The 12,034-nt window shown below is 49.2% G+C and overlaps 1 protein-coding gene across 1 annotated transcript; it reads left to right on the top strand.

Annotated features, from left to right (window-relative positions):
• Nucleotides 1-2,261: 2,261 nt before the first annotated feature.
• LOC144721339 (ubiquitin-conjugating enzyme E2 N-like) lies at nt 2,262-12,023 on the top strand. The gene is made up of 4 exons (XM_078598892.1): nt 2,262-2,516; nt 7,445-7,691; nt 8,490-8,630; nt 10,280-12,023. The coding sequence occupies exons 1-4, from the start codon at nt 2,487-2,489 to the stop codon at nt 10,318-10,320; spliced, it is 459 nt and encodes a 152-aa protein (XP_078455018.1). The 5' UTR covers nt 2,262-2,486; the 3' UTR covers nt 10,321-12,023.
• The last annotated feature ends 11 nt before the right edge of the window (nt 12,024-12,034 follow it).

Genomic DNA, 12,034 nt, shown 5'->3' with positions numbered 1-12,034 from the left:
AGCCCACTCACGCACTCTTATTAACAGCCGAAAATTAAGTCTAGCTTTTTGTTGTGTAGTGTAATAGCGCCGGCTGCTGCCCAGCAGCGGCAACTGCGGTGGACAAACAGCACCTCCACGGGTGCGTGTCGGCAGGGCGGACGAACTGGGGCAAGGGTCACGGAAGACCCCATCTGGAAGCCCCTGGAACCTGCTAGTGAGTTCGAGAAGGGAGGCGCGGCCAGGGCGGAGCCAGGCCGCGCTGGGAGCATAAAAGCAGCTGAGAGCGGGGGCTCGAGGCTGCCGGTTCTGGGAGTGAACTCGTGTCGTCGTCTTCGCTAGATATTGCGCGGCCGGATAGTTGTTGGCTGTCTCGGTCAGCGCCATCAGTGTTACACGGTCAGGGTTGTGTCGAGGCTGGGCTAGACGACGAGCGAGAGTGCGAACCTGTGAAATGTGAAGGTCTAAATAAAGAAGGCATCTCCTGGAAAACCCTTGTCTCCGAATCATTGACACCAGTGGCGGCTCCTGCAAAATCTCTCAGGGGGGGCAAATGTCTGGATGATTGATAAGGATAAGGTCCACCCATGCAATGAATAAATTAACAGCTTAAGCATGTAAAGGCAACTTCACTTCTTTAATATTAATGAAAAATAAAGTGACTCTTACAATACATCTTGTTTGTTTATATACTCACTATTAAAACAAACCACTCAAGTTTATTTTATTAAAGATTCCACTAGGTGGCGATAAATTATATTGTTGGATGAAACGTGCTTACGTATGATGACGTTAGCACGTATGATGACGTAAGCACGTTAGTGCATGCCCTCCCGGAAGCCATAGAGAATGCATTGCAGCGCCCCCGTTCGAAAAAAAACATCTTTGAATGTAAGTCTATGGGGCCACTCGGGGCGATTCTCAGCCGGAGTGAAATGGCCCAAAAAGAGGCGGTACTCCACAGAACGTGACATGACGCTGATTGGACTATATCCAGAGGCACAGTGACGGCTAGCGTGACTCTGTGGTTGAATGACATTGGTGGTGCGTCGCCCAATCGCCCTAATGAAGAAACCGCCCCTGATTGACACTACATATGCATCTTACAAACTCATCTCTTTGCAAGAAGTGGACAACTCGCTCATCGATGCCTCATCCCATGTTGAGGAGTCTGTCTGCCAGACTGTTTCGTCCCATCCACACTGTGCTCCACCACCATCACTGCAGGTCACAACAACAACAGCAGCAACAACAACCGCCATTCTCCACTAAGTGGCGGTGACGTCACTACGGCGTTTGTGCCAGGCTAGGTGCACCGTCAGGCCACGTGAAACTTCGAAGGCTCGCTGGCAGGAGGTCACGGAACAGAAGACCCAGGTGCCATGGGTTTGACTGACTGAGATGACTGGCAGATGCACCACGTCTGCTCCCACCCAACACACTCACCCACGCTCAACCACGACACAATCCACACTGCAGGTAACAACGCTTTTCTTTCTGCTTCTTCCTTCGCATCTCTCCACTTTGGAATTCCCTCCCCTCGTCTGTATTCTCTAACTCTCAGAATCATAACCTTGTTCAATGATCTATTCTTAATTACCTATACTATGCTATAAACTGTAACATTTTATATGTACACAGAAATTTGCTGAATTAGTTGTCCTTTCCCCGCACTTCTGTTAAGCACGGTTGGCGACGTACGGTGCGAAAGAAGTTCAACCAAAATTTCGATTTAAAGCTTTCGTGACTGCAGAGATTCATATTCTTGGTTATTTCGGTAAAGTCACGTAGAAGGGAAATAATAAAACAATACAATTCTTGTGAGAATTTTTTTTTATTATTCTTGTGAGAATTTTGTTTTATGTTTATTATTTTATTATTTCCCTTCTACGTGCATTTACCGAAAGAACCAAGAATAAGTTCAACTTACATAAATAATCTATTCTGTCTCCAGTGGTGTTGTTTGTTATTGACCGCTTGGCGTTTTTGGCCTGTGCTCAGCAACTGTTACATTCAACAACAACAAACATACAATGTCAATGTGTCTCATCTGATTCATTCTTTCATTCACTTACCACGCGTGTGAACTCATTCATTTTTTATGAATGACCCTAACGATTCCAGCTGTCATCGATTCCAAATGTCCCCCACTTTCCGATTTCCACAGCCTCGGCGCTAAATGACATTCACCGAGAATCGACTCCCCCCCGCGCCTTTGTCGATTCTGTCGATTTACTTTCTCGTTTAATATCATTGCGGGAATCGATTTGGCACCAAACGGCAAATCGAATCGATTTCCTCCCCTGCTCGCCCCCCACGTGACATCCAGGAAGTGCCGCCCGCTCCTGAGTACAGCGGCGGCGTTGATTTTGCTCCCCTTGGCCGCCTTCTTCAAGTCCAGGGTCGTCGTCGTCGTCTTCACGTCGTCGTCGTCTCCACGTCGCCGGTCGCTTCCCTCGAATCGCTCCGTTTTGCGTCGAGGGTAACGCGCACACACACGCGCGCACATGGCCGAGCTGCCCAAGCGCATCATCAAGGTGAGGAGAGGGAATTGTTCGACCCCCCCCCCTCACCCCCCCGCCTGACTGCCTGTCCAGCCCCGCGGACGTTGAAGATTGACGATGACGATGGGGGTGTGTGTGTGTGTGGCCACCATTGGTGTGTGTGTGTGGCCACCATTGGTGTGTGTGTGTGAGATCACCATTGGTGTGTGTGTGTGTGTGACCACCATTGGTGGGTGTGTGTGTGTGTGTCACCATTGTTGTGTGTGTGTGTGACCACCATTGGTGTGTGTGTGTGTGACCACCATTGGTGTGTGTGTGGCCACCATTGGTGTGTGTGTGTGGCCACCATTGGTGTGTGTGTGTGTGACCACCATTGGGGTGTGTGTGACCACCATTGGTGTGTGTGTGTGTGACCACCATTGGGGTGTGTGTGACCACCATTGGTGTGTGTGTGTGTGACCACCATTGGGGTGTGTGTGACCACCATTGGTGTGTATGGTGTGTGTGATCACCATTGGTGTGTGTGTGTGTCACCATTGTTGTGTGTGTCACCATTGTTGTGTGTGTTCACCATTGTGTGTGTGTGTGTGGCCACCATTGGTGTGTGTGTGTGATCACCATTGTGTGTGTGTGTGGCCACCATTGGTGTGTGTGTGTGGCCACCATTGGTGTGTGTGTGTGTGGCCACCATTGGTGTGTGTGTGTGTGGCCACCATTGGTGTGTGTGTGTGTGGCCACCATTGGTATGTGTGTGTGTGGCCACCATTGGTGTGTGTGTGTGTGGCCACCATTGGTGTGTGTGTGTGTGGCCACCATTGTGTGTGTGTGTGTGTGGCCACCATTGGTGTGTGTGTGTGTGGCCACCATTGGTGTGTGTGTGTGTGGCCACCATTGGTGTGTGTGTGTGTGGCCACCATTGTGTGTGTGTGTGTGTGGCCACCATTGGTGTGTGTGTGTGTGGCCACCATTGTGTGTGTGTGTGTGTGATCACCATTGGTGTGTGTGTGTGTGGCCACCATTGGTGTGTGTGTGTGTGACCACCATTGGTGTGTGTGTGTGACCACCATTGGTGTGTGTGTGACCACCATTGGTGTGTGTGTGTGACCACCATTGGTGTGTGTGTGTGACCACCATTGGGGTGTGTGTGTGTGTGTGAGACCACCATTGGTGTGTGAGTGTGTGTGTGTGACCACCATTGGTGTGTGTGGCCACCATTGGTGTGTGTGTGTGTGTCACCATTGTGTGTGTGTGTGTGACCACCATTGTGTGTGTGTGTGTGACCACCATTGGTGTGTGTGTGTGTGTGACCACCATTGGTGTGTGTGTGTGTGTGACCACCATTGGTGTGTGTGTGACCACCATTGGTGTGTGTGTGTGTGACCACCATTGGTGTGTGTGTGTGTGACCACCATTGGTGTGTGTGTGTGTGACCACCATTGGTGTGTGTGTGTGTGTGACCACCATTGGTGTGTGTGTGTGTGACCACCATTGGTGTGTGTGTGTGTGACCACCATTGGTGTGTGTGTGTGACCACCATTGGTGTGTGTGTGTGTGACCACCATTGGTGTGTGTGTGTGTGTGACCACCATTGGTGTGTGTGTGTGCGACCACCATTGGTGTGTGTGTGACCACCATTGGTGTGTGTGTGACCACCATTGGTGTGTGTGTGTGTGACCACCATTGGTGTGTGTGTGTGTGACCACCATTGGTGTGTGTGTGACCACCATTGGTGTGTGTGTGTGTGACCACCATTGGTGTGTGTGTGTGTGACCACCATTGGTGTGTGTGTGTGTGACCACCATTGGTGTGTGTGTGACCACCATTGGTGTGTGTGTGTGTGACCACCATTGGTGTGTGTGTGTGTGACCACCATTGGTGTGTGTGTGTGTGTGACCACCATTGGTGTGTGTGTGTGTGTGACCACCATTGGTGTGTGTGTGTGTGTGACCACCATTGGTGTGTGTGTGTGTGACCACCATTGGTGTGTGTGTGTGTGACCACCATTGGTGTGTGTGTGTGTGACCACCATTGGTGTGTGTGTGTGTGTGACCACCATTGGTGTGTGTGTGTGCGACCACCATTGGTGTGTGTGTGACCACCATTGGTGTGTGTGTGACCACCATTGGTGTGTGTGTGTGTGACCACCATTGGTGTGTGTGTGACCACCATTGGTGTGTGTGTGTGTGACCACCATTGGTGTGTGTGTGTGTGACCACCATTGGTGTGTGTGTGTGTGACCACCATTGGTGTGTGTGTGTGTGACCACCATTGGTGTGTGTGTGTGTGACCACCATTGGTGTGTGTGTGTGTGACCACCATTGGTGTGTGTGTGTGTGTGTGACCACCATTGGTGTGTGTGTGTGTGTGACCACCATTGGTGTGTGTGTGTGTGACCACCATTGGTGTGTGTGTGTGACCACCATTGGTGTGTGTGTGTGTGGCCACCATTGGTGTGTGTGTGTGTGGCCACCATTGAGGTGTCTGACCACCATTGGTGTGTGTGTGTGTGTGACCATTGGTGTGTGTGTGTGTGTGGCCACCATTGGTGTGTGTGTGTGACCACCATTGGTGTGTGTGTGTGGCCACCATTGGTGTGTGTGTGACCACCATTGAGGTGTCTGACCACCATTGGTGTGTGTGTGTGTGACCATTGGTGTGTGTGTGTGTGAGACCACCATTGGTGTGTGTGTGGCCACCATTGGTGTGTGTGTGTGGCCACCATTGGTGTGTGTGTGTGGCCACCATTGGTCTGTGTGTGTGTGACCACCATTGAGGTGTCTGACCACCATTGGTGTGTGTGTGTGTGGCCACCATTGGTGTGTGTGTGTGATCACCATTGGGGTGTGTGTGTGATCACCATTGGGGTGTGTGTGTGTGATCACCATTGGGGTGTGTGTGTCACCATTGATGTGTGTGTGAGATCACCATTGGTGTGTGTGTGTGTTTGTGACCACCATTAGTGTGTGTGTCACCATTGGTGTGTGTGTGTGTCACCATTGGGGTGTGTGTGTGTGAGATCACCATTGGTGTGTGTGTGATCACCATTGGTATGTGTGTGTGTCACCATTGGTGTGTGTGTGTCACCATTTGTGTGTGTGACCACCATTGGTATGTGCGTGTGTGAGATCACCATTGGTATGTGTGTGTGTCATCACCATTGCTGTGTGTGTGTCATCACCATTGCTGTGTGTGTGTCATCACCATTGCTGTGTGTGTGTGTGTGTCATCACCATTAGTGTGTGTGTGTGTGTCACCATTGGTGTGTGTGTGTGAGATCACCATTGGTGTAACACGTAGCAGGCTTTCGCGACCAATATTATTCATAATAAAGGTGTTTGGGTTAGATCGCGTTATTTATAAATGTGTCGTAACCCTCCACCACCCGACACGGCCAAACAGCAAAAAAGTGTCACGTTGACAAAACACAAATAGTTTACTATTTTAGCCCACCGGGGTGTTGAAGAGTGAATCCACATTTACAGTTGTTGAGTACGACGTTTCGCTGGTAATTACATCCAGCATCATCGGGCAATTTGCCCGATGATGCTGGAATTGCATACCAGACGAGGTAGTTCACATCTTGCCACCACGGCAAGTCGAGAGGTCCGGTTCGAATCCAGGAAGGAATGAATTGAGGGGGGCAGGCGGGGGTGTTCTGGATACAATTTAATAACCCAAACATTTTAAAGCAACACTTAACTCCAGCCCACCTTTGATCATGGTGACGATTTAAGCAGTTCACACAACGATGATGTCATTGCATCATCTCTCCACAAACATAACCATTCATGGACGAATCGCTGACAACCAAACAGTACTGTCGATGTGTCAATGAGGACTGCCCACGACCATGCCAATGTGGAACTTCCACCACACCTCAGTGGCCACCAGCTTAGACGATGTCTCCGTTAGAGCGGGAAGACAATGATGGTTACATTTCACGTGAATCCGGGTCATCATCGGCAGCCATGATCTATCCACTGCTGGATCAAGGCCTCCCTGTCATCTATGGCCATTCGACGCAACACTCTTTATATCGCTCCTGCACGTGAGATGATCATATAGCCCCACATCTCCCTGGTGGTCGGTCCTCCCTCCCAGCCACGTCCCCGCTGCCGCTTCATCTTGAGACTGGACCACCGGCCAGTATTCCTTTCCTGCGACTTGGCCCACTTGGCTCCTTCACAGTCAATGTCATGTTTCTAACTTGGGTTTATCTGGTCAATGTCTTCGTCATTCTGCCTCGCACGGTAGTTGCAAGCCTGCATCACGGTACGCTTTTCTACTTGGGTTTTCTTTTCTTTGGCATTGTCCACATTTCAGATCTATAGGTCATAGCAAGTTAACACACACACACTGATGCTTTCATCTTGTAGCAGTTTATTTATGTTAATCCACATGCCCTCTTGCTCTCAGTTTAATTACCGAGTTGCACCTCTCTCGCCATGCCTCTCCGTATACTTTTCCGCTCGTCACACTTTCTTCAAAGTGTCCACGTGTAAGCTCTATAGGTCACAGCGCGGTTAATACTCACCGATTAAACAAACAAAATATTGACTTAACTTTCGTGACTGCAGGTATTAATATTCTTTGGTTCTTTCGGTAAAGTGACGTGGATAGAATAATAAAAAAGTGAATAAAAATGATTTTTTAAAAACTATTAACGTAGACTGTAGCCTGGTTCTTAATCGGAGTGAGTGTACTGGCAGTCTATAATGTAGACTGTAGCCTGGTTCTTAACCTCAGTGAGCATACTGGCAGTCTATAATGTAGACTGTAGCCTGGTTTTTAAGTTTGGTGAGCGTATTAGAAATCTAATGTAGACTGTAGCAATGATTATTAAACTGAGTGAGCATACTGGCAGTCTATAATGTAGCCTTATTCTTGGTTCGTTAAGTAATTAAAAATAATAATACAAAATAAAGATAAAAAAACTAAAAATCTTCCTCGGCCGTCCGCAGGAGACGCAGCGGCTGATGACGGAGCCCGTGCCGGGAATCAGCGCCGAGCCGGATGAGAGCAATGCGCGCCACTTCCACGTCATCATCATCGGGCCTCCCGACTCCCCCTTCGAGGACGGCACCTTCAAGCTGGAGCTCTTCCTCCCCGAGGACTACCCCATGGCGCCGCCCAAGGTGCGCTTCATGACCAAGATCTACCACCCCAACGTGGACAAGCTGGGACGCATCTGCCTGGACATACTCAAGGGTAAAGGGTACAGCAAGCGGACACTGGAGGTCGATTGTCGTGGCCGTCACTAAATTTTCAAAGTGATTTGTCTTGGCGATAAACAAGCGTTTTGGATTTAAAACGCACCGTGCAAATGCGGGATAACAGCTCGCTTCCTGCTTTCCCTACGGTTCACACTTGAACTGTTCACATTTTCGTAGCCTGCCAACGGGGCCCTGATCAAATCATTCGCAATTCACCCCAATCTCGTCAGATTTCGGAAGCTCGGTAGGGCTGCACCTGGACAGTGCTTGGATGTGAGACACTGGGCTACGTTGTAAACAGTAGAGAGCAGTGCACCAAAGTACATTTTTGTACTGTATTTCCCCCCCCCCCCCCGTATCTATTCTCCATATCTTCACCAACACACTGACCAGTGTCAAGTATGGTCAAATAACCTCAACGACCCAAATGGTGTCAGGAAGTGCTGGTCCAATAATAGTTTGGCAAAAAGGGAAAGTGTATATGTTTGCAGTCTTATCCAGGAAATGTTATTCAGTGTTTTTTTTTCTAACAATGAAGGCCAAACGGAGCACCAAGCATCGCAAACACTGCCGGTTCCTTTCGACTCGGTAAACCATGCTCAGTGTCTCATCACCTTATACCGTTTTAGGACAGAGTTGACACGCTTGTGCGCTACTGCCACAACCCTCGGTCAATGTCTTGCAACAGTCGTCACCGATTTAAGTTCAGCTCTATAATTCTTGCACCGGTAGCAGCTTTTCACGAGAATGCGAGGGCGGGGCAGACGATGCAGACGATTGTCTTCTCTTGCAGACAAGTGGTCACCGGCGCTGCAGATCCGCACGGTGCTGCTGTCGATCCAGGCGCTGCTGAGTGCACCCAATCCGGACGACCCCCTCGCCAATGATGTCGCCGAGCTGTGGAAGGTTAACGAGGCCCAGGCCCTTGAGAAAGGTGAGTGGGTGAGCGGGGTGGGTAGCCGCGTGGGTGGGTGGGCGAGCATGGTGGTTAGATGCGTGGATGGGTGAGCGGGGTGGGTAGACGTGTGGGGTGGGTGGGTGAGCGGCGTGGGTGAGCATGGTGGTTCGATGCATGGGTGGGTGAGTGGGGTGGGTGAAAGAGTGGCGTGGATGAGCATGGTGGTTAGATGGGTGAGTAGGGTGGGTGTGCTTGGTGGGTTGATGTGTGGGTGGGTGGGTGGGTGGTTGGGTGGATTTGTGGGTGGGCGAGCGGTTGGGTGGATGCGATTGGGCGAGCGGGTGGGTGTACAAGTGTGTCGGTAGGTGAGTGCGGGCGTGAGAAAGTGTGTGGGTGAGTGAGTGCGTAGGTGCGGGAGGGTATGTGCGTGGGTAGGTGGGTGCTTGAGCGGGTGATTGGATGAGTAGGTTAGTTTGTGGGTGTGCGAATGTGGTGCATTTAGTGCATGGGCGAATGGGTGTGTCGATGCTTCTGGGTGTATTCGCGAGTAGGTGGATGCGTGAGCGAGTGAGCAGGTCGTTGACTTTGTGGATGCGAGTGTGAGTGGGTGGGCGAGTGCTTAGATGCGGGTAGGCAACTCGCCGCTCACAAAAGCTGCATACAACCGTACGTGGTGGCGAGATGTGTGGGAGCCCCTGTAAGGGAGCATCAGGTCCGGGCTACGTGGAGTGGTATCTCGAAGGTTTTCAGCAGAGGTTGACAGCAATTGCTTTGCTCGGTTTCACTGGGGGTTGTGATTGCTCTAGATAAATAAGCAGCGTGTTGGGAGGAAATCTGCACGTTCCCAACAACATGTGCACGTATATATTAATGTTTTAGAAGGGTGCAATTAAAATTGTTAAATTATGAAGACCGTTAGTAAATACCAGCACAAGCCATCATAGGTCTAAGGACACGGCAGTAAACAATGCATATTTCTACACTGTAATGTTTGATGTTATATACCCCCCGTAGACGGTAAGGCAGTCCAGATATTTAAAAAAAATTAGTACCACCCCGAGACAAACCTCGCGTGTTACGTTTTCTTGTCAGCCAATAAACGTAAATTACGTGACCTTTTCAAATGAGTAAGCCATCACAGATTTGTTTAATTGGATATTTGATGAAAATTGTACCGTTTAATGTGTGCACTTCAGCTTCTACAAATCTCCAGTGACGCAGTGGAGTTGGCATGGGGGCCCCCTCCCCTGTTACCCGGCACATGGGGCCCCTCTGGCCTGTCGAGCCCATGGCAGTTACTATTTTACCAGCCCCTTGAGCTTTCTGGCTCTTTTTTTTTCAGAAGTGACCTGGCCACAAATGATTGCTCAGCGAAGTGGCTTATCGCGTGGAAATGTATAGCAGGAGCCACTCTAAAACGCACATCGATTCTAAAAATCCACACGACCACAGGGAGAGCATGCAAACTCCGAATATGGAGCAGATGTCAGGGTCCAAATCGAACCCACGACCTCCTGTATACCGGGCGAGGGAGTTAACATCCCACCACCATGGCTGCTCACCCGAGACCCGCGCTACTGCCAATTTCTGTTGAGGCCCTTGGACTGTGGGTGGATCGTGTGCTATTATAACCATACGATATTTAAGTATTCTAATGTCAACAAAATGTCACTTTGTGTTTACAGCAAGGGCTTGGACGAAGCTTCACGCGAGGAGCAATCAGTAACGAGGAGTGCACTTGAGTTGCCGTAATGCTTGAATCTTCTCGACAGGATGCTTTCCAACTTGCGGCTAGCTGTGAAAACGCACTCTAAAAAACTCTCACTCTGCTGACGTATGCCGTTAGGTTCACTATTAATAGCGTTTTGGTTTCCACGGATGTGTTTTTTTGTGCTCGGCAGGATTGTTAAAAGCACCCGTGCGCGCTCAGCGTACTTGCACGCCCGCAGCAACGCGCCGGTTGTGAAGTGCGTGCGTAAAAACTGTCAAAAAGATCCATGACGGAAGGCCCGAGTACGCTGCTTCAAATGATGTGCCTGTTAAAATGATGCTCTCACCCACGACGGGCCTGCTCCGATTCACTCTGCACGCTCATTTGCACGTGCAATCTACGGCAGCATGCGCAGCCAGATTGCAGGGCAGTTGCGTTTGTGAATGGGCCTTTGCAATTAGTCCTTAAATTTTCTTCCTTGATTCAATGTCATTAAATGTGTTGCCCTTGGTATTGAAATCGTACTTGGAATTTCCAGGCATATCTAGACCTCAACAGTTCATCAATAACACTTCCCTCAATAAAAAATATATATACACACACGACAGGTGACATTTTGAGCAATGGCCCTTCAGCTTGGAAAGATGATCTCTCTGCTCATGAATGTTGGCTTCTTGCTGTGTGCACCACTGTCTACGCAACATGTTTGGTCCAGCGGGAGCAGGCTTATAAGAGCGGTGTACAATTAAAAAGTCTAAAAAAATTACGAGCGCATCAATTCAAGATACTTTGTGGTTGTGTATTAAGGAATTACTGTTCAGGAATTGCTTTTCCAGAGGTGGAAAAGGATTGGGTATGTATAACTGCTTGCATGCCATACGTAACCAACCATGCTAATCAGAAGCGTGGGGAAGGACAAACTAAATACAAAAAGCAGTTTAAGACTTTTTCAATCTATATTTTAAAGTGCATTGCTCTGGTGGTTTCCTGATATGGAAAGAGCATTCCAGACTGCCACGGAAATGCATCTAAAAGCGCGTGATGCGGTAACTGTCTGACGGCGAGCCAAGGATAAAAATTCTCCGTCACTAACATTTGCCGCTTTCAAACTGAAAAATGCTCCTTTCTGCTAAAGAGCAATTACACAAAATGTAAGTGTACTAGAAGCTTTTTGTGAATCAGTGGTTGGCGTACTGTACGATGAACTGACCCAGGTTCAATTCTTGGCGACGGCAAGCAATGGCATGGGCCTCCCCCCCCCCTTCACCAATCCACACAGACCAGCGTGGTGAAGCATGATCAATACAATCCCTGCAACGAATACACCATTGGGAGGCCTTTATCCAACAGTGGATAGGCAAAGAACTGCACATTATTACACTAAAGAAACGGTGAAGTATCTCCAAACAGATGCGTCTCCAGTGACATTGTCATTCAATTGTCCATGCGCTCCCCATTTACACCAGGTACTTAACACTTTACCACACACTATCCGATCGAATTTCTCATGCGACATCGGCACTTTGCGAAAGCTCTGGCAAAGCTTAAGGGCTGCTGGTTCTGAACAAGTTTGCCCTACAACCTTATTTGCAGACCTTACCATTTTTATTTTCAATCCGATGCATCTGACCACTGGATACACCGTTGCGTGTTGAATTCTTGAGTGTAAATCTTCACGCTCTTTATTTCTTAAATAAATCTTTTTAAAAACTATAAAAGTTTGCGGTTC

Source organism: Lampetra planeri, chromosome 11 (genome assembly GCF_965212315.1).
Source record: "Lampetra planeri chromosome 11, kcLamPlan1.2.h2, whole genome shotgun sequence".
Classification (NCBI taxonomy): Eukaryota; Metazoa; Chordata; class Hyperoartia; order Petromyzontiformes; family Petromyzontidae; genus Lampetra; species Lampetra planeri.
This window is presented reverse-complemented; position numbering and strand designations above follow the sequence as displayed.

What these genes read in the sequence shown, in the direction of transcription:
- LOC144721339 (XM_078598892.1), top strand. Translation starts at nt 2,487, where the DNA reads ATGGCCGAGCTGCCCAAGCGCATCATCAAG. An exon ending in TGCCCAAGCGCATCATCAAG is followed by an intron (nt 2,517 to 7,444) that starts GTGAGGAGAGGG and finishes GGCCGTCCGCAG; the next exon opens with GAGACGCAGCGGCTGATGAC. An exon ending in GGCCCAGGCCCTTGAGAAAG is followed by an intron (nt 8,631 to 10,279) that starts GTGAGTGGGTGA and finishes TTGTGTTTACAG; the next exon opens with CAAGGGCTTGGACGAAGCTT.